Source organism: Nasonia vitripennis (assembly GCF_009193385.2).
Source record: "Nasonia vitripennis strain AsymCx chromosome 4 unlocalized genomic scaffold, Nvit_psr_1.1 chr4_random0005, whole genome shotgun sequence".
In the NCBI taxonomy this organism is placed as follows: domain Eukaryota; kingdom Metazoa; phylum Arthropoda; class Insecta; order Hymenoptera; family Pteromalidae; genus Nasonia; species Nasonia vitripennis.
Genome location: NW_022279640.1, coordinates 959,096 through 981,378, shown reverse-complemented (window position 1 = coordinate 981,378; position 22,283 = coordinate 959,096). Strand labels below are relative to the sequence as shown.

At 41.5% G+C, this 22,283-nt stretch overlaps 4 protein-coding genes across 5 annotated transcripts in view; 3 read left to right on the top strand and 1 right to left on the bottom strand.

Annotated features, from left to right (window-relative positions):
- Positions 1-22,283, top strand: part of LOC107981668 (ras-related protein Rab-32) — a 229,075-nt gene that overhangs the window by 47,713 nt on the left and 159,079 nt on the right. The gene's annotated exons all lie outside the window — the stretch shown is intronic.
- The window catches only part of LOC103316989, a 357,042-nt gene that overhangs the window by 296,240 nt on the left and 38,519 nt on the right, over positions 1-22,283 (top strand). The gene's annotated exons all lie outside the window — the stretch shown is intronic.
- Positions 11,988-13,347, bottom strand: LOC107981772. Its single transcript, XM_031928300.1, has 3 exons — positions 12,865-13,347; positions 12,697-12,781; positions 11,988-12,446 (listed from the first exon to the last, which is right to left on the bottom strand). The coding sequence occupies exons 1-3, from the start codon at positions 12,951-12,953 to the stop codon at positions 12,060-12,062; spliced, it is 561 nt and encodes a 186-aa protein (XP_031784160.1). The 5' UTR covers positions 12,954-13,347; the 3' UTR covers positions 11,988-12,059.
- Positions 19,721-21,092, top strand: LOC107981666. The gene is made up of 2 exons (XM_016987913.2): positions 19,721-20,256; positions 20,317-21,092. Exon 1 carries the CDS (start codon positions 19,747-19,749, stop codon positions 20,254-20,256), a length of 510 nt encoding a protein of 169 aa, XP_016843402.1. The 5' UTR covers positions 19,721-19,746; the 3' UTR covers positions 20,317-21,092.

The window sequence follows — 22,283 nt, the reverse complement described above, 5'->3', positions numbered from 1 at the left end:
TTCTCCGACTCTAAGTACTCGGATATCTGGTCGTGAACAATCTTCTCTAGAACCTTGTCAAGAAAACATAACAGAGCGATCGGACGAAAGTCTGAAGCGGCTGATGAAATTGCCGTTTTCTTGAGGGGCACTAGACAGGCCTTTTTCCAGGCTCCAAGGAAGACGCCACTAGACAGAGAGGAGTTAAAAATAGATGCAAGGTGGTGGCCCAGGACCGGAAGGGATTTAGCAATGACATCCTGAGGAATGCCATCCTCCCCTTTTGCCTGATGAGAAATGCGCAACGGCCAGGACCACGTCCGAAAAAGTGATTTTACGGAAAGTGAAACCAGCTTCACTGGCCGTCGCCACAATCTCATCCAAGTGCACCTCGCTCTCTGATTCTAATACGGAGACCCCGGCAAAGTGGGCATTGAGCTCGCCTGGGGAGAAACCGTGCAGTTCCTACTTAGTCGTGGACAATAGTCCAAGATTACGAAGCTCAATCCAGATGTTTTTGTTGTTGTCTCGCGCTGTTCTGCTTAAGCCGCAAGAGACTGGAATTCCGACCAGAACCTCGAGTCACGGGTCCTTTTGAATCTTCGTTCGACCGCATCACGCTTATCATAAAGGTCTTGAAGTTCTGCGTTGACCCACGGTGAAGAATTTTTATTTTTAGGTTTCAATTTTTTTAAAGGGGCAAGTTTTTCAATGACAGTCATGATGTTACCACTAAGCGCTTCTAATTTACTGTCTGTGGTCATGCCTGGGCAACTGATGGTCGACCAGTCGCAGGTTTCGAGAAGGGAAAGAAGCTCCTCGCACCTCATGGATTTAAAATCTCTATAAAAGAATGGACTTAGAGTAGGAGATTCCGACTTTGGAGTCCGAAACGTAAAATCAATGATGTTATGCCTACTCGGAAAGGTCGCCATCATGTTGTTCGCATTCAGCACTACTTCATTGTCGTCAGCATAGATTACGTCAATCCACGTATGAGACTCCCCGACGTGGTGCGTCGCACCATGTTCAACTAATTTGAGATTCAACTCACAGGCCAAATCCCTGACAAAATTCGCCTCCTGAGATGTCGACAACATATTTGCGTTCAGATCCCCCATGACTATACGATGATTATAGTCATCCGCATATAGTTTTAATTTATCCACCAGGTCAGAGTTGGTCATGAAAGAAATACCTGGTGGTCTGTATATAACGGCGACAAAAATGGGGGGCATGCGGCCCTTTTGAATTCTACACATAAGGTACTCTGGAATCCCGGGCTTTCTACCATCCGTCGTTGTTGGAGATGAGCACAGTATGGTCGCCTTGTAACTATTATGGATGTATAGTGCCACACCTCCTCCCTGGGTATTCCTGTCCTGACGAAGGACAGAGTAGCCCTTTACCTGCGCAAATACATCGTCGACGCCTGGCCCGAAACGCTACTCAGCCACGCCAAAGGGATGGTAGAAGGGACGAGCAGTCGCCAGGAATTGACGAAACATCTCCATGTGCCTGTTCAGTGAGGTAGCGTTGACAAAACCCGCCCTCAACCCCGCGCGAGGGTGATCCGACGCGCGCGATCTTCACGGCGATATAGTCGTGCGAGCACGATTATTCCAGCGCCGCGGTGAGTCGCAAAGTTGCAGGTGACTCGCGTATTATTATTATTCTTTTAGATTTGTAAACTCACGATTTTGACGCGATAGTGAAATATAACTTAGTCTTATTATTTTACGTACTTGTTCTTCATTTCTAAACCTCGCTCGTTTACTTCCGAGTCCTGTTCTTTCCTGCGAATACCGCCGCCTCCGCGGGCGTTATTTATTAGTACTTATCTAACACAGTTGAGCAGCCGAGCACGCGCCAGGCGGCGCGTAGACCTAGCAAAACAGAAGCAGCTGAGACAGCTGCATGCAACGGAGGTGTTTCGCGGGCGGAGAGGAGTCATCCGCCGCGTCGAGGGAACGCGATCCAGTCGTTTGACGAGTTATTGGTTGATCGAATTTATACCCCGTTACAGCATTTTTATATTTAGGATTTATATATTTAGGAACATAATTATGGATTCAAATTTATCCGTGATTACATTATTTATAGATTTTAAGTGTGCATTGGTTACTCCCATCTGAGTTTGCAGAATCTTATTTTATCTGGTTAGAAATGTTTCTAAAACTCATCTTTTGAATTCCTAAAAATAAGCATTCATCGCATTAGAATTATTTTTTTCTACAAACTATGTCTTAGAATTTTTACGCAACAAGTTAAACCATTACCTGTCATTTTTTATATTTTGAGGTTTAACATCAAGTAAAAATGCGGTTTTGCTATGCTGGGCATCATCTCGCCTCATCGAAATAGGAAAGTTCTCGGTTCTAGATGAATGTCCTAAATTTTGAGCAGAAAGTGCATCTTTTACGCCAAGAATGTCCAAAATTCTCAGGTTGCCTTTGTTTAACTGTTTATTTTGCTTATGTCGGTCTTCGACCCTCTTCTTAGCTTCTTGCTAACTCTGTAAAAATCAAATATGTTAACGCAATAGTTTAACACCTGCAATTAATCGTGTCAAAATATATTTTTTATAAACTATTATTCTGATTAAACGTCCCGCTCTAAACGCGATTTTACGACTCGATAATGTATATTCGTGTAAAGACCGTACTTAATATAACGCATGTTTGTGCGCGGACGGTATTATGTCACCGCTGCCTGCTAAAGCGGGCAGGTTCGTTTCGCGCGGACGTTGTTGGTGTCCTAGCAGTATTGTCACGCTGTAGTATCGCGGACTAGGAAATGTTCGTAACTATGTTGCTTGCCCTTACCTTTTGTGGCTTATGGTGTTGACAGCAAGTGTATTTTCTCCTTCTATTCTCGTCTCAATGATTTTAGGTTGTTTTATGAATGTTATCAATTATTAATAATAATTATAGATTGATTAATTGTTATTGTTTTTGTTTTATTGGAGACAACCCGGAACTCAGCAGATGTTACAGTTTCGTATAATTTGGTTATTATAGTATCGTTGTTATTACGTTTTGCGGTGGCTTATTTGTAATTACGTTTGACGCTTGTATAATTGAAATTAACTTACAATATATTTATATATTCGCTCTCTATCGTGACCTGGATACTGAAGGCCCCTTCGTGGCACGTCAGATGCTGATTGGTCTTAATTCTACACGATTTCTCGTTGCTAATTGAAGTATAAATAATCTAAGTTGCTCTATGGTGTCCCACTAACGCCGGTCGATGCAGACTCTCAAACCAAAAAACAAGAAGTTTACTATATCTCGCACGCAGAGTTTGTGGTTTGCACACACTCAATAAGCGATGCGTACAGAGATAGCACTCGTACTCGGTGACCGGGTACAGCTACACGACATCAGGTTACTTGTACAAAAGGTACTCCGCGGATCGTTTCCTGGCTTTTTAAAGCCTTGGTGACGATTCAAGGAGTTGTGAAATTAAATGAAACGCGCCAACGATCGACCAATCAATATCTGACGTGCAAGGATGATTTACGAAAGTAAGTCAGTAATACGCGCGTAAGAAGTGCTGACTCGTAGGTCAAAGCACTCGCTCCGATTTTCGGCGATCGGTCTCGTACTGTCACAATTGGTCTAGTATACGTCGCCTGCATGAGTACACGAATGCGGTCATACAGACGCTACACACATACGTAAATGCCAAAGAATATATGAACATGGGACATTACATTTCATACTCATAAAAGTGTTAACTGCGCGCAATAACTCTCCGGATAAATGGAAAATATATTTTAGAGATGCAATTTGAGTTATATTCAGTTTTTTGTGCATCCGAGACTGCGCGAGAAAGTTTTCTTAATATATACATACACGCAGACCAAGTTTCATAATCTGTTTTCTTGCGAATAAGGAGTGTTCTTCTATATAATTTACGAGAAATTCCATTTGTTGATTACAGGCTCTCATTATTAAAGCCATATTCACTTGCAACTTGCTTCTAGATTTACCGTCCAAATAGCTTACACTAGTTCACTATATTCTGCGTAATATAAAATAAAAAATTCCAACGATCAATAGGCTGTATACATGAAAAATATCCCGTATACATGAAAAGTAGCTGCGTAACCTGCTCATCCGATGGGGTCAACCTAACCCGAGAAAAAGACGAAGGAGTAAACGTAAACACTCTAATGCCCGAAGCAACATTCTAGAGTTAATTCGAAACGTATGATTCCTCATTTAGCTTTGGAGTTTATTGATCTAGTGAGACCTGCGATCGAAGATCAAAGAACATCAAGCAATCCTGCTAATTTGCAAGTTTTGGTTGTTCTACGATTTTTGAGTGAAGGAAGCTTCCAAAAAGGTGCATCTAGCGATTTTAATCATCCAATGAGCCAGGCTACTACCCTAATAGCACATCATATTTCAAAAGATTTGTATATTTAAAAATATTTTAGAAACATTTTTAAAACAATTTAAAACTGTAAAATAAACATTTTCATAAAATATATGACCCACAGATTTACAAAATATTTTTAAAATATGTGATTTTAAATATTGAAAAATATTTTTGGAATATTTTTTAAAAATATATTTTTGTTTGATTCGAGCATATATCGTGAAAATATTTTATAATGTTGCACAAATATTTTATCAAAATATTTGCAAAAATCGCTATAAAATATATCTAAAACATATTTTTAAATATTTTGTAAATATTGCTTAGAAACATTTTAATTTCGTTCAAAAAATATTGAAATAAAATATTATAAAAAATGTTGAAAACATTTAAGATAATGTGTTTTAAAAATATTTCAAAAGGTTAGTAAAATATTTTGAATAAATATTTAACTACAAGAGTTTGATACATTTACTTTCAAAGATTTTATAATGTTGCATTCATATTTTATTCAAATATGTACATAAATAGTTATAAAATGTATCTAAAAACATTTTAAAATATTTTATAAATATTTACAAGAAACATTTTAATTTGGTTGAACAAAAAAAAATATAGGAATAAAATATTATAAAAAATGTTAAGAATATTTTAAAATAATGATTTTTAGACATATTTTAAAAGGCTTGTAAAATATTTTGAGTAAATATTAAATTACGAGATTAAGGGGTCAAGCCTGGGTTAAATCCTGAGGGGGCATGTTTAAGGTACATTTTAAGCCCGGGTAGAGTAAAGAAGACGGTCCGGATCTTTCAAAAAGCCGTGGCAAGTGACTAAAAACACTTATTTATATAGTAAAATGTCATGAATTTTGGCAATGATTTTACAAGGTATATACATGTTTTTTTCGATCAAAATGGTGTATATTTTATATATTTTCAATAGAATTTTTTTTTTCAAATTACATCAAATCAAAAATTTTTTGGTAAGAAGAATATCTGTTTGTTTTGTTGCAGGATTTAACCCAGGCTGACCCCTTAAGATGCATTTTCTTTTCAAGATTTTAAAATATTTTATAAATATTACGCAGGTACTTTTTTTAATTAGTAGAGGCAACATATATTGATAAAATATTTTAAAATCTTGAAAAGAAAATGCATCTTAATCTCGTAATTTAATATTTACTCAAAATATTTTACAAGCCTTTTAAAATATGTCTAAAAATCATAATTTTTATAATCTTTCCAAGTCATATTACTCAGCAGTATTTTACAATATTTATAAAACAATTTTTAGAAATGTAAAATTACAAGATTATAATACTTGTACGTGCCCGCGTGAGGTCACCTCACATGAAAATATTATATGAGATTTACATGCGATCTACATGAGTTATTAAAATAAATAAGACTATACGAAATGGCTTTAATATACACTGAGAGAAATGATATTAGAAAATTTACTACTGATGCAGGAAAAATTACTATGTTACATAGGAATTGATATGCAAACTCGCATTTTAACAAATGTTACTATATGTTTACATAATAAAATTTCATATATATTTACTTGTTTAATTTTGTTAATCGTTTGGACTAATTTTGTTTTTTTTATTCTTTATAACCGCTGCAGCCTTTCGGTCCAGTCAGTGGGCGCCTTCTACCACCTCTATGTGGAAGTAGTGCCCGATTCTACGTGTTCCTGCGTATTCCTATCTCTGCATTTTCGTATCTTCACTCCGTCCTTGCTTTTTCCTTTCTTCTATTATCTGTCCTGCTTTCCTTTTTTCAATTATCCGTCCTGTTTCTTAACCTTCCTGGGAGACATTTCCAGCGAGGAAATATTCCAGACTCACACCATGTTAGTTAAATCAACACTGTCTGCCACTAGCGATAGCATCGGGTCCGTCTTCCACCAAACTTACTAAATACTACTGTAAAACGACAACATCCTAAGCTAAATATAGCGAAACTCCGTCAACTCTGTAAACTGAACGTCTGTGAAGTGCACTGGGCCATTAATAACATAACAATCAATATAAATAAAACCCTTGTGTACTAAATTGATAATAATAACTAAACCTCAATCAAAACAAATAATTTTGAATCAGCTTCGCAGTCACGAAGTGCAGGCAAAAGTACTTTACTTGTGGACTAATCATCAGCATCCGCACACGAGACGAGTTAAGCGGACATAACGCGAAGTCCGCAGAAGACCGAAGTGTCACAAGCGACTTGCCTGCAACGACCGTAAGTACAGCGGACACTCACACGTCCGTCAAACGCATTCTAGGAAAGAATACCATCCACACGCAAATACGCGTCCGCGCAGACTAGCAGCACGGGACATCCTCAATTCCACAGCCCGCGTCTAACTTTAGTAACAGAACAGGCTCTCAAGTCGAAGGCTAGTTCTCGCGAATAAATAATTATTTGTAAGACTCGCGCAGCGCGTCCTACTAACCAGTACGGTCTTTACAATGCAAACACTGAAAAACTTGAGGCGCCAGATTGTCGCTCACTATTTCCCCGGCTACGCACAAATCTTACGACAGGTTTTGTCACGCAGCTGCGTCGTCACTTTATTTTATTTAAATTTTTTATATTTTCTTATTTAACTTATGACGTAACACTTCTTAAAAGATTTCATAAAAGTTTCAGCAAAATTTAATGCGAGCTTCAAAAAGGCTTCTACTATGTTCTGAGAGGTCGTCTAAATTACTGTAAGCTTTTAAAAATACTTCTAAATTTTTTAAATAACTCTCAAGATATATTGGTTAAGCTTTCAGTGTCCGCTACACTTAGATTTCTTAAATATTACAGTTAAGATTTCCAGACTGTAAATGCTATAGCAAAAACACCGCAATCATAAGAATTAATTTGATACTGTTCTTGTTCAAAGGATATGCGTAAATTATCTTTACTTAGAAACAGCCTATTAATAAAAATGTTATGATCATCGTCAGGACATTTTTTGCTAAAATTATCAAAAATTAGGAAATAAGATAATAACAAAATTTTAATTTTATCACTATTGCAGAATATATTTTAAACGATCGACGTTACCATGGTAGCAAATGGCCGATAAGTTCTGGCTTGTTCCCTAGCGACTCGGTAGAAATGAAACCCAGAATCCGTCGAGAAATATGCGTAGTTTCTACGCTGAAACCCGAGTAGCAGAAGTTCTCTTAATTTTTTGCGCATGCGCGTACGGATCAGGCCATGCTCCAAACCTAGCACACAATCGCACAAACATACACAAGCACGCTCACATACAGGCATACATATTCTCACACCCATATATACATGCATAAATACCCCACACACACGCATATATATTCACACACCCATATCTACATGCATAAATACTCTACACATACACACTCATATATACAAACATACGCACTTAGCATACTCACACACTCATACATATACAAGCATACACACTCACATACTCACACACTCATACATATACAAGCATGCACACATACAAACTCACACACACACATATATATTTTTCCAGTGTGGAGTTTTCCGCTGGTTTCTCCCATCTGGCGCCGCCCCCGGGTTGCGGATAGGGGGACACTCACTACGTGTTTGTAGAGGGTGGTGAGGAAATAAAATACACAGGGCGGACAGAAAAACCGGTTAGGGGAAGAAACCCCGAATATAAATCAACTATGAGTAGTGAGTTTAGAACAGAACTACCCCAAGCGGGCATGGCTTCACAGCCTAATCCCGCCGTCGGTTCCGATCGGGTGAAAGCCCCGGTGGCCTACGCTGTCCCCGTGGATTTGGGGGGGGGGGGGGGGTGGGCAAACTCACGACACCAGAATAGAGGTATCCAGTCTGGATACAGCATCTGCCACTGCATTAGGAGCTGCGTCAGTGGAATCTAACTGGAATAGCTGCGTTCAACGTAAGCAAGACCAGCTTGATCGTCTGGGCGCTAAAATAGATGAGCTTATGGATTTTGTAAGGGACAAACACAACGTTCACAAGCTGATAAAGGATCTTGCTTGCAGTATAAGAGCCACATACAAAACGGTGTGCGCAGCCGATGACAATCTGCAACAGTGTCAACGACGAGGATTGGAAGGAAAGACTACGCAGACCACTCCAAGTCTTCGCAGTAGAAAAGAACAGAGCGGCACTAGGGAGGTTCTGATTACCCCCCAACCGCAAAAAGACAAAAAGACCCAACCACAGAGCCAGCAGGCCGCTGGAGGGGCAAAAAAACAACAGGAGAAAACCACCGACAGGAGTAGGGTAAAGGAAAGCGAGTGGCACAAGGTCGCTAGCAAAAGGGAGAAAAAGAACAAGATCCTCTGGGAGAGGAAGTCGCCTAGCAGGGACAGACCAAACTCAATTGTGATAAGGGCCAAAGACGGTGTGTCCTACGCGGATATCTTAAAAGATATCAAAAGTGACCCGGAGCTAGTTGACCTCAAAAAAGAGGTCACAAAAATAAGAAGAAATGCGGGATGTGCGCTGATCCTGGAGCTGGACAGCAAAAGCACGAAAGCGCAAGAACTGGCTCTCAAGGTGGAGGGAAAAGTAAAAGAGAAGGCATCGGCTATGACAAGGTCCCAGCAAATCACTCTGGAGATCAAAGACATCGACGAAGTCACTACAGAAGAAGAAGTTCGGGAGATCCTATCCGAACACATCAAAAATGGGTCATCTGGATCGATATCAGTAAGATCCCTACGACCAGCCTACGGAGGAACGCAGACAGCAGTCGTAAGTGCTCCACTTAATTCGGCTGCAAACCTGATAAGGGAAGGCAGAGTTCGCATAGGATGGGTGAACTGCCGTGTCCGGAGTAAAATAGAAATAAGGCGCTGCTATAGATGTTGGCAAATAGGTCACACTGCAACCAAGTATGGAGGGACAGATAGGTCAAAAGTCTGCAGACGCTGTGGTGGCACAAAGCACGAAGCCATGTCGTGCAACAAGGATCCATGCTGCATGCTATGCCAAGAGGTCGGAAAATCGCAGACGAAGCATGCATCATACAGCTATGCATGTCCGTTTACCCAGGTGTACATTAAAAAGTTTAAAGGATGAGACTTCTGCAGCTCAACCTAAATCATTGCGAAGTTGCACAGGATCTCCTGGAACAAACCGTTCGCGAATCTTCCATAGATGTTGCTATCATCTCGGAGCAGTACAAAGACAGGGACACCACACAACAATGGTTCACCGATTGCAGCAGCAGGGCAGCAATCTGGGTTAGTGCGAATGTCCATGTACAGGAACGACCACACGACCAAAGAGAGCTATATACCTGGGTAAAAGTGAGGAGAATATACATTTTTAGCGTGTATGCTCCTGCAAGTCTTACTGAAGCTCAGTTCGCAATGCTACTTACCAGAGTAGAGGATGGAGCAGCCAACAAAAGGCACCTAATTATTGCCGGAGATTTCAATGCGTGGTCCATCGTCTGGGGGAGTACCTCAACTAACAACAGAGGAAACATACTCCTTGAAAGTTTGACAAGACTTGAGGTCTATCTCATGAACACGGGCTCTGAACCAACGTTTGTTAGAGGCGAACAAACCTCAATAATTGATCTGACCTTTGTAAGCGACGATCTTAGCACTTACCTGCAGAAGTGGAAAGTAAGCGATCAATATACGCACAGTGACCACCGAGCTATATTGTACGAAATAGTTGATAGAAACAAGACTGCGAGTTATCCGAAGACGTATAATATGCGTAAATGGAACGCCAAATCACTAGATCGGGAAGCTTTTGAGGTCATGATGGAAGGGGAAGGGCTCAATGCGGGTACACCCAACTCCATGGCCGACTCTCTTATCGCCCTTGTTACAGAAGCGTGTAATGCATCCATGACACGTTCCATACAAACGGAAAAAGGGCACAAGGAAACATATTGGTGGACAAGTGAAATAGCTGAACTGCGCAAGAAATGCCATCGAGCACGAAGACTCGCTCAAAGAGCCGAGAATGATCGAGGAAACTTAAGGGAACAATACCTGCTGGCACGGAAGAGGCTCCGTGGCTCTCCAACTGGCAGACCACAAGACGGAGGCGGTCCTGGTGAGAAGCCGTTAAAAAGTAGAGACCATTACTCTAAGGGTTAGAAGCAGCGATATTATCTCGGCGCCCTCCATACGATAACTAGGAGTACAAATCGACGCCCGATTAAGGTTCGATGAACACCTTAAAAGAGTCGGCAGGAAAGCATCGCAGGTGGCGAATGCGTTAGCGGGACTGATGCCCAACATAGGCGGACCACGGCAAACACAGGGACAGCTGCTGGCACACGTGATTGACTCAATTACACTGTATGCCGCCCCGGTCTGGCATAGAGGATGATGGCATGAAGCAGCAACGGTGAAGATGTACACTAAGGAGGTTACATCAGTACGCCGACGGGCCTGTTTACGCGTCACTAGCGGATACAGAACGACCTCTAGCGATTTGTTGGATTTTTGCTAAAATCTGACATAGTTTTTAATTTAGAAATATGCGTAGCTCTAGGATAGTTTTATTTTACTTTAGCTGGGAAAACCCCAAGCGCAGACGCTGCACCGAGTTCGTCGCCGAATTCGGCAGCGCATCTGCTCTTTTATAACGATAAACTTCTCGGAAACGCGGTCTGTTTGTTGCCTACGAAAAATACGTGCGACAAACACTGCAATTAGGGATTAAGAAGTAGCCGCTCACCTGGGTATCATAAAGAGCGCGCACTCAGCGAAGGGTCCGTCCGCTCACGCTTCGACCGCGTCGTCGCGTACCTGGATATCGGCAGCGTCCCTCCTACGATCAGCCGTAGGACCGCATCACCGAGGTATTGTAATACCCTCAGCGGAGCATAGCAGTTAGTTCTAACCGAATCGAGCAAGCGAGCAGTTGTCCAGTCGAACGCTTCACTGACATCTGACTACGCTGTCATACTCGTACTAATTTCTTGTTCTTCTTTTGTATTAATAAATATATTCACCGTGAGAAGCTATACCCTGCTTGATTTTTATTTTCAACACGATGCTATCGAGGTCCTTGCGGGAATTCTTCGGCTGGATCTTCAAGTTGGACAACGAAGCTACTTGCACAACCTGCCCGAATTCCCTCGAAGATGCCGAACACATCATCACAGTGTGTCCACGGTTTGCCGCAGAAAGAGAAATTCTCTTAGAAACTTTAGGTGAAGCCGTCACGCCCGAGAACTTCGTTGGGCTGATGCTGAAGTCAACCAATAACTGGAAGGCTGTGGCGTCGTTCGCGGCCACCGTAATGAGAAAACTTAGAAGTGAGGATACGGCAAGACGCCAGCTTACGGAATCCCGAGACGACGAGACTACCGTCCGTATATCTGCTCCTTAGACTGATGCTGAGGAACGTAGGTAACTAAGTTGAGCCAAGACTCCCCCCACCCGATGCAGAGGAACGTAGGTGTCGGGGTTGAGGCTATATACAAGACAAGGCTATATAAATGTCTAACGATGGTTCTAGTAGGATACTGGTTTCGTATGGCCACTTGGGCAGAGCGTGCTCTGCCTACGCCTTATAAAAAAAAAACGCATATATACAAGCATACACACACCTAACTTACTCACATACACGTATACATAAATAAAAATAAACAGAAAATAAATAAATATTTTTTATTTTTTACAAAAATATAAAAGTACAAAACTTTATAGTTAGTGTAAAGTACTAGCTTTACACTAACTCCTGGTGATTCTCGACACACCACTGAATGTAGAGTGGATGATCTATATCATCCGAATTTGGATCAGGCCTCACATTCAATGGTGGCCTTCGAATGTCCCCAGGAGCTAGCATGAAAAACAATAACTGATTTATCGCTGTGAGGATAAAATCTTCAGTTACATCCTCCTCCTCCCTCGCAGCAAGTATGGCATCGGTGATGATGTCTTCCTTTCCTGGTTGACACAACGAGAGAGCTCTCTCATAGAGTACGCTGAGTGTGAAACCAGGGAAGTCGGGCATAAACCACGAGTACACCTCTTCGAAACGAATCAATCGAACCCGATACAAGAGGTTCCAAATTAGCAGCCCATCCAACTCCCGATCAGAAATGACCGGCTGAAAAAAAAACATTTATTTAGTATATTTTCATGTTTCCTGTACTAACATCTTATAGTACTGTATACTCAAAGAATGAAACATTTGATAAGAATGAGTTTTGCATAAATTAGGTTATCAGAAGCCGATGGCAAGCTAACCTAATTTATGCAAAAATCGTTCTTATCGAATGTTTGATTCTTTGAGTATGTAAAGAGTAGATACAATCTCATGAGATGTAAATGAAAAAGTAAACAATTATTATACAAACCTCATCATCGTCTTCGAGAAAAATATTCGCCATCCTCTTGGCGATTTCAAAATTGGGATAATCATTCACCCTCGGCGCCATTATGCTATAAATATATTAATGTTACTATTATTAACATTACTATTATTGATATTATTTAATAAATAATAGAAATCTCCATCTCCTTACCTCTTTCTCTTTGACAGGTGGAATAATAATGGCCGATCAATCATGTGTTCTGCTCCCAGTATTTTGGCGCGTTCATAGAAAGCGAGCATGATGGTTGAAATCGGACATAGTTAAGTAATGATGGTCATAATACGCGCGCGACCACATGCTCGCGTTCCACGTTCCATTTTGTTTCGAACGTAGAGATTATTCTTCACACTATTGAAATAACTATTAATAGTAATTAAATTTTATGTATATGTGTATGTATGCATGTATATATATGCATGCAAACATAATACATGCGTGGATGCATGTATCGTTTCACATTTCACGTTCCGTGCTGTTCCAATCATAAAGAGTGATAAGGAATAGAGAAAAAAATATAAGAAATTACATGTTTAGTATATCTATAACTATACGGAACAGCGAGAAACAAGTTTACTGATAGATTTCACATCTTGTTTAATCAATGATAAATCTTTATTTATGTATATACAGGGTGAGTCATTTTAATCTTTAATCTCAATTATCTCGTTGGCAAAGCATGCCAGCGAAAAAAGTTTCGGATAAAAGTTTTAGGATTTTTCCCTGGCTATCTGATGATGACCTTGACAATGTCATTGAGCGTGACCTTCAAGGTCATTTGAAGGTCAAGTCGATTTTTTCAAATAGAAACCCCTACTTTTGGCACCAGAAATGGAAAGAGCGGGAAATTTTACGTTTGAATATGACCTTGCCTTGACCTTGAATTCAATGGTCAAGGTCATTGGTCATGCCGATAACAGTACAACTGGTTAGCTGAACTCGAATGCATTCAAGGAGAAAATGTTACCCACAAAAGTTTTCAGTTTTCTCCCCGGCTGACGAATGGTCATCTTGACCCTGTCGTTAAACAGGTTCTTCAAGGGCATTTCAAGGTCAAGTTGATTTTTTGAAATGGAAACCCCTACTTTTAGCACCATAAATGAAAAGAGAGTGACATGCGTTCAAAAATGAAAAAATTTTCAATATTCCCAGAAATTTTCAATATTTTCTAAAATTTTCGTAATTTTTTCAGTTTTCAAAAATGTTCAAAGTCATTCCATTATTTTGTATTAGTGTCAATTTTCTAAATTCTCGATGTAGTTAAGTCATTCCATTATTTTGTATTAGTGTCAATTTTTGAGAGTGAACTACTCTTAACAGTTATGTAGATAGCAAATTAGTGCAGAAAAGCTTAATCGTGTTTTTTACTTCTTGTAAATCGATAATTATTATTGAAAAAAATCTGTTTCCCTGTTTACTGGTCTGTAACAAATTATTTTGATTTTGATCATGGCTGATTATGGTCCCAACGAAATCGTTGATATGATCATGATTTTGGGAGAAAGTCGAAATAATTATGCAGCAGCTGCCAGACTTTATGCTGAACGCTATCCCAATAGGAGACACCCAAGTAATGTTACTATTCAAACCTTAACTCAGAGAGCTCGAAATGGAGCTTTTGTTCGTCAACGCCGTCATCATGAATACGACGAAAACGATCCTCGTGTTATTACCATTCTAGCGATTATTCATCTTGATCCTCACATTAGTACTCGACAAATAGAAAGAGAAATAGATATACCTCAATCAACAGCATCCCGAATATTGAGAGCGAGAAGATATCATCCTTATCACATAACATTAACACAACAGTTAACTCCAAATGATATGATTTTGCAAGTACGTTTTTGTCGATGGGCAATACGAATGATTCAACAAGATCAAGACTTTTTCAGGCACGTTCTTTTTTCAGATGAATCAACATTCAGAAACACTGGAGAATTGAATAGACATAATTGCCATTATTGGTCAGATGAAAATCCTCATTGGTTCAGGCCCATAGACAATCAACACCGCTGGAGTGTTATGGTCTGGTGTGGAATCATCAATGGCTATTTGATTGGTCCTTATTTCTTTGAAGAGAACGTGAATGGGGTAAACTTTTTGAGATTACTTCGAGACATTTTACCTGAATTACTAGAAAATGTAGACCTAGCCACAAGGCTAAGAATGTGGATCCAATTAGATGGAGCACCACCACATTATGCACGCATTGTTCGTGATTATTTAAACACCCGCTACAATGGCAGGTGGATTGGGCGAGGTGGCCCAGTTGCCTGGCCCCCTCGTTCACCTGATTTAACCCCTCCCGATTTTTACTTATGGGGATATCTTAAGAATGTTGTTTATGCTCAACGGCCAACAACGCGAGATAATATGATCGAACGCATTCGTACAGCTTGTGCAGCAATCCCTCGAGATGTTCTACTTAGAACCATAAGACAATTCAGAGCTCGACTTGATCTTTGCATCCAACAAAACGGCGGAAACTTCGAACAATTAATCAATGGTTAACTCCAGTTAACATTCCATAAAAATACCAAAAAAATAACAAAAAGGGAAAAAACAAAAAAAAACAAATAAAAAAAAATACAAAAAAAAATAAAACAAAAAATGGGATGCTAAATCCTTTTGACAACCTCCTCGATGGTGCATCCTGGGTTCGGCTGATGTCAAAGGTAATTTCCGCACAAAAGATGATTTGTTTCCAAAATCACATGTTCGAACGTAAAATTTCCCGCTCTTTCCATTTCTGGTGCCAAAAGTAGGGGTTTCTATTAGAAAAAATCGACTTGACCTTCAAATGACCTTGAAGGTCATGCTCAATGACATTGTCAAGGTCATCATCAGATAGCCAGGGAAAAATTCTAAAACTTTTACCCGAAACTTTTTTCGCTGGCATGCTTTGCCAACGAGATAATTGAGATTAAAGATTAAAATGACTCACCCTGTATGTGTGTGCCAGGTTTGGAGCATAGCTCCGTGTACTAGTTTTTTCTTTTTAGGAAGGATGAGAGCCCCAACCGCGCTCTCATCTGTGAGGTACCACCATTCTTGTTTACCTCTCCTTAACTTCCTACTTTTATTTATAATATATTACATATTTTGTTTATTTTAGAAGTCACTCTTTCATGATCCTCCACCTCCTTAGCTGTATCCACTTCATCCTGACCAACTCCATACCGCTTTAACAAGAAATTTTTCATTGAATTAACATTCCGCAGAGCACAATCAGGGTTCCAGCATAGAGGATGATGGTTGCACAGCATGTACACTTCCTTCCGAAGGTTGGATAAAGCTGGACATCCAAAGTCTTCTATGTTGTAAATAATACTGTAAACAAAAAAGATGTTTTAGTATTTTATTATTATTTAAATAGTAATAATCATATACTTACCTATCGTCTGGTAACACTTTCCTCAACCATCCTTGTTTCTCCAACCCCTTGACGTAGATTTTAAACGCATCTATCAAGGCATTCCGCAATGTCCTTATCAAGTCCTTGTAGCGAATCTCCCCCGCGCTCCAGGGTATCTCGTGGAAGTTCTTCTCCAACCAGTGATTTCTGCACCGACTCCCCGATGTTAGACTCGACCATTTACAATATGGTTCGAATAAGAATATGGAAGGAGTTGCATCTTCTTCGAGAGCAAGGATCGCAACCTCCTTGAAGATGAACTCATTGGATGATGTCTTGAAGCCTTGAACGTCCACCACGTACTCCATCTCGAAGTCTACTAATCCTCTTGAGCACTCACGCTTCTTATATACCCCTCCATCGGCTACTGTGCAACCTTAGCAGACGTAATTTGCGCATCAATCGAGCTGCCGGTATGAGATTCCACTGGTGGGGATAAGACCTCTCTAGTACAATGCTTGTAGAGGACTCGTATACGATCATCAAACATGTTCGAGCCGGCAACACTGTCTCTAGCGGTGGGGGTTCGACAGGTTTAAACCTGACAGCTAATCGGGGGGTATAAAGGGAGCTGCGCCGGACCTCCGAAATTATTCTCACCAGTCGATCGACGAGTTAACCTCGAAGATTACCTAGTGCAAAGTACTTCTCGAAGAAGACGATTAAAGTATACCTAGTGTATAAGTATTATAATAATTTAAATATTGTTTATTACAGATTTTATTACAGATGTCGACCAGTGAGTACTACCAGCAAACCATCAAGTGGTTGTGGGGATCTCTACGTTATGCTTACAATGGTGATGCTGATGTAGAGGATATACAGAGGTGGTCATTCCTAACCTCTAAAGTTCTGGAAGGAGCTGAGGAGATTTCAAGTGGACCAGCCTTAACCAGAGAGGTTAAGCAAAAGTGTCAAACAATCTTGAGACATTTGCATACCATTCAAGACAAGCTCCTTGATCTAGCGAAGAGAGGTGGCGATCTACGCGTTGATCAATCAGCTGATCCTCCCAAAGTTAAATGGGATGATTTTCAATCAGCTTCCGAGACGCGAATTAGATCAGGTGTTATTACCAATCTCCCCCTCTTCGAGGAAAAGATCAAGGTGGCACTCTCTGTGTACGACGCTGTCAAGGTCAATGCCGAGCTTGCACCGAGTACGCTATTCAGAAAAACAATTCCGAGAGTCTTGAAGTGAAGTACTTCAATACAAAGAACGTTCCCAGATTTCATCAGACGACGGACTTGAAAGAGTGGTTCGAAGAAAACGTGCAGCGACCCGTTCAGACTGGAATAGAGGAATTCCAGGAGAAAGATTCAGGTTGGACTCTCCGTCAAATCCTCAGACTGAGTGTAAACATATACAAGTTCAAATCCATGAAGGGAAGCTCATACATCGAACTACCAGGATTCATCAAGAAAAAGCAAGCTTGTGTGAATGTGCTGAACCGGGATAACGAGGGCTTCAAGTGGGCCATCTTACCCGCATTACATCCTATAACTACTCATGCAGAACGTGCATCTCATTATAAGGATTTCAAGGATGAACTCAGTTTTAAAGGTATTGAGTTCCCAATGCAACCCAAAGACATTTCCAAGTTTGAGAGGCAGAACAACATCTCGGTGAACCTTTACATCCTGAAGAAGTGAGGTGAGCGCTATGAAGTGTCACCGTGTCATGTGACTGCTGAGAAAAAGGAAAAGCATGCGAATCTGCTTCTAATCCAGGACTACTATGTGAAAGAGGGGGAGGAGGAACAGGAGGTAGAACAAGAAGAGGAACCCCCTCTACCTAAATACCACTACGTCTGGATTAAAAACCTCTCTCGTTTAGTATTTTCTCAACTATCCAAACGAAATCATAAACATTATATTTGTGATCGCTGTTTGCATTATTTCCGCACTGAGGTCAAGTCAACAAGTGTAAGGTTACATTACCAAGTGAGAAGGAAAAAATTCTCAAATTTGAGAATTTCAAACACAACGAGCGCGTTCCTTATGTCATCTATGCCGACTTTGAGTGTCTCTTGAAGCCTATGCAAGATAAGTATGCCTACCAAAAGCATCAAGCTTACAGTATATGCTACTATTTAAAGAGTAGCTTCAATGACAACCACTCTGGCTATCAAAGCTATAGACAAATGGAGGAAGAGGATGGGAAAACCCCTGCCCAATGTTTTGTAGCTGAACTTGAAGCAGTAAAATTCAAGATGGAGGAGGTTTATGTTAAACCTAAACCGTTGGTACTCACAGAGGACGAAAAGGCGTTCTCTCTGGCTACCACCTGCCACATCTGCAAGAAGCCTTTCTCCAAACAGCAGACTAATGTGCGCGACCACTGCCACCTAACTGAACGCTATCGTGGAGCTCGCCATCAGGGATGCAACCTGAACTTCCAGGACTCCCGCTTCATCCCGGTCATCTTCCACAATCTCACCGGATAGGACTCACACTTCATCATCAAGAAGATCGCTACCGCTGCAAACTTCAAGGATTGCTACATCTCCTTCACGAAGTTTGTGGATGGAAGTGAGATCAACTTCCGCTTTCTGGACTCCCTCAGCTTCATGGCATCCTCCCTTGAGAAGCTAGCCTCTTACCTCGATCAACTCCTGCTTGCAGACGTGTTCGAGAACTTTCGCTCGACATGTCTCGAAGCGTACGATCTCGACCCCGCTCATTATTACACCACCCCCGGCCTCACTTGGGATGCTATGCTCAAGTACACCATCGTCGAGCTAGAACTCCTCACGGACATAGACATGCTCTTGTTCGTTGAGAGAGGTATCCGGGGTGGTGTAAGCCAGTGTTGCAATCGTTATGGGAAACCGAACAACTATTACATGAGCGAGGGCTACAACCCACTGGAAGAGTCGAAGTACTTAATGTACTATGATGTCAATAACCTCTATGGTTGGGCTATGACTCAGGCTTCCAGTGGGTAGATAATATGGATACTCGTGCCATCTCCCAGATCGATGACAACGATCACTATGGCTACATCCTGGAGATCGACCTGAAGTACCCGGAGATCCTCCACGATGCGCACCGAGACCTGCCACTCTGCCCCGAACATTGAGCTGCGCCGGGCTCGAAACAGCAGAAGCTCATGACCACCCAGCACAACAAGGAACGGTATGTTATACACTACCGCGCCTTAAAGCAGGCTCTGAGTCATAGGCTGGTCCTACGCAAGATCCACAGGACCCTGCATTTCGAGCAGAAGCCATGGCTCAAGCCCTATGTAGACCTCAACACCGAGAAGAGGAAGCAAGCAAAGAATGAGTTTGAGAAGCTCGTCTTCAAGCTTCTCATTAACGCAGTCTACGGCAAGACCGTGGAGAACGAGCGCAAGAGAGTGGACGTCAAGCTTGTCAACAAGTGGGAAGGTCCATCATCTCGGAGAACCTCGTAGCGATCCAGCTCACCAGGACGGAGATCAAGATCGGCAAGCCCATCTATGTGGGTCTCTCAGTCCTTGATCTCTCAAAAATCAATGTGTATGAGTTTCACTACTCGTACATGCGCGAGCGCTACGGTGTGGGGGGCAAACTTCTATACACCGTCACCGATGGCCTCGTCTACGAGGTATGAGGTACAGACGTGTACGAAGTGATGAAGCAAGACATAGCAAGATTCGACACATCTGACTACCCTAAGGACAACAAGTTCGGGATGCCACACCAGAACAAGAAGGTTCTCGGCGTGATGAAGGATGAGTGCGCTGGCAACGTGATGGTGGAGTTTCTGGGCTTGCGCAGTAAGATGTACTGTGTGCGCATCGATGGCCAGGACCCAATCAAGAAGGCGAAGGGCGTCAAGGGCACTGTGGTGAAGAATAAGATGGACTGCAAGGACTATCATCGCTGCCTTTTCGATCGGGAGATCCTCGTCCGCCAGCAGCAGAACATCCGCTCAAGGAGGCACGTCGTCACCACGGAGAAGCAGGAGAAGGTCGCACTCAGCCCCCACGACAACAAGCGCCATCTGGTGATTGGTGAGACCGACACCCTACCGTGGGGGCATTACAGTCTTCGGACATGCGAGGCGGCATTGGCAGAGGGCGCTAAGATCTGCCCCTGCAACGAGGAGGAGCCGGCAAGCAAGAGACCGAGGTTGATATAGGTAAGTTGAAAATCTGCTTTATCGGCTGTGCTTCGAAACTAACCTTACCTTTTGTTTCAGATGCTGAATGAGTAGGAGAAGAAGAAACGGAGAGGTAGTTATAAGTTGGTTGTACCTCACGGGTGGGGGCGTGGTTGGGACCCCCACCACACCGAACAACAAGTTTTTACTCGTTCGAGCTCTCTGCTTGCTCTGACCTGCTTACAGCTCTCCAATTGGTCAAGCGGCGGTGGCGGCTCCAGTAGTCATAGTGGGGAGATCTATACATAAGGCTGCGAGGCAGACTGCAGAGATCATTCTCACCAGTCGACTGACGAGTGAACATCACCAAGTATTCTCCTCGCAGAAAACGATCCTCGCAGAAGACGCATCCTCGCAGAAGACGATCCTCGTAGAAGACGCATCCTCGCAGAAGACGCATCCTTGCAGAAGACGCAACCTTGCAGAAGATGGATCTATCAGCATTCAACAAGGTGGCTTCTGGGGGCTTTCTCCCGACGAAAAAGGTTGTGGAGTTAGAGAAGGATCATTCCTACCTAGTGACATCTTTGAAAACAGTGAAAACCAGATATGGTCCACACGTATTGTAACTCTAGATGAGGAGTTCCAAATATTCCTTCCAGGACGAGTATCATCCGCTCTCAACAAGGATGAGACTTTGTTCAATCAGCTAAGTGAAGCTGCGAATAAGCTCAAGTTGAACATAACCTATCTTGGAGATAACAGCGTGCAGTTTGATAACGCTTAAGCGGGTAAAGAAACGGAGAGGTAGTTACAAGTTGGTGGTACCTCACGGGTGGGAGCGTGGTTGGGGCCCCCACCACACCAAAAAACAACAAGTTGTTAAAGCTTTAACCTGCTGAGTGCTCTCTCCAATTGGTTAAAAGGTAGTGAAGCAGGCTGTGGAGATCATTTACTGCTGAAATGGAATTCATGAGCTGGTCTCTCTTGGTGAATAGCTATCCACTCCTAAAACCAAAAGAAGATTATACTTACATGATAACATCGTTTAAGCGTGTTAGAACTAAGTATGGTCCAAAAATCTTCACAGTTCTCGATGAGAAGTTTTCATTATTGCTTCCACATCATCTGTCTACATATTTGTTGAATGATGATGTTTTGCTTGATGAAATGATATCAGTTGCAAATCATGGTAACTTTCAAGGCCGATAGAAGACTTTCTGCATATGAGATGTTCTGGAGTATAGTTAATGATGAAGATCTATTTAACAAGATGCTACCACTTGCAAAAAGGGTTAGATTAAACCTCAAGCTGTATTGAATGGGAAATCAATGGAGAGGTAAATTCAAGATGGTTGTACCTCACAGGTGGGGCGATGGTAGGGGCCTCCACCACTTCCCAAAATCACATATCGCTTTTATTAATCCAACTGTTATGAGAATTGTCAAATCTAAGACACTTGACGTAGACTTGCTCTCCTCGTTTCTTCAGAACCTTCTCTATGAGATATATGTCAGGATACTTTGTTCTCGATAACTCTTCTTCATAAAATCCTCCAGTGATTGGTTTATCCTGATAGTCCTTGAGATAATAGGTAACTGGATTCGTTGTAGCTACTCTACTCACTGTAAATATCTCTGTTGACCAGTTAGGTGTATAACCCTTCTCAAAAATCTGCTTTACTCCACAATCGTACATGATCTCCTACTTTAAATTTAGGTTTCTTTGTTTTTGTAATTGTATGAGCAAAACGTTTTAGAATTTGAGTTTGATTATTGATAGAGACTTCATTAGGTCTCATTCCAATAGTTCGATGTTTACTATCATTATACTTAGCTATCAAATCGGGTAAGATAGTTAGCCACTTGTAGATTCCTTGAACGTTAAACTGAATCCACATCTTTGTTTTTAAAGTACGATTGAAACGCTCACATATGGAAGCTTTAAGATTGCTATATGTGGAGTATAAATTAATCTTATATTGCTTCATGAGCTTTTCAAAATTCGCGTTGTAGAACTCTTTACCTCTATCTGTCTGCAAATTTTTTGGTACTCGACCTTGACA

What these genes read in the sequence shown, in the direction of transcription:
- LOC107981666 (XM_016987913.2), top strand. Translation starts at nt 19,747, where the DNA reads ATGAAGCAAGACATAGCAAGATTCGACACATCTGACTACCCTAAGGAC.
- LOC107981772 (XM_031928300.1), bottom strand. Translation starts at nt 12,953, where the DNA reads ATGCTCGCTTTCTATGAACGCGCCAAAATACTGGGAGCAGAACACATG. An exon ending in CACCTGTCAAAGAGAAAGAG is followed by an intron (nt 12,782 to 12,864) that starts GTAAGGAGATGG and finishes ATATATTTATAG; the next exon opens with CATAATGGCGCCGAGGGTGA. An exon ending in TTCTCGAAGACGATGATGAG is followed by an intron (nt 12,447 to 12,696) that starts GTTTGTATAATA and finishes TTTTTTTTTCAG; the next exon opens with CCGGTCATTTCTGATCGGGA.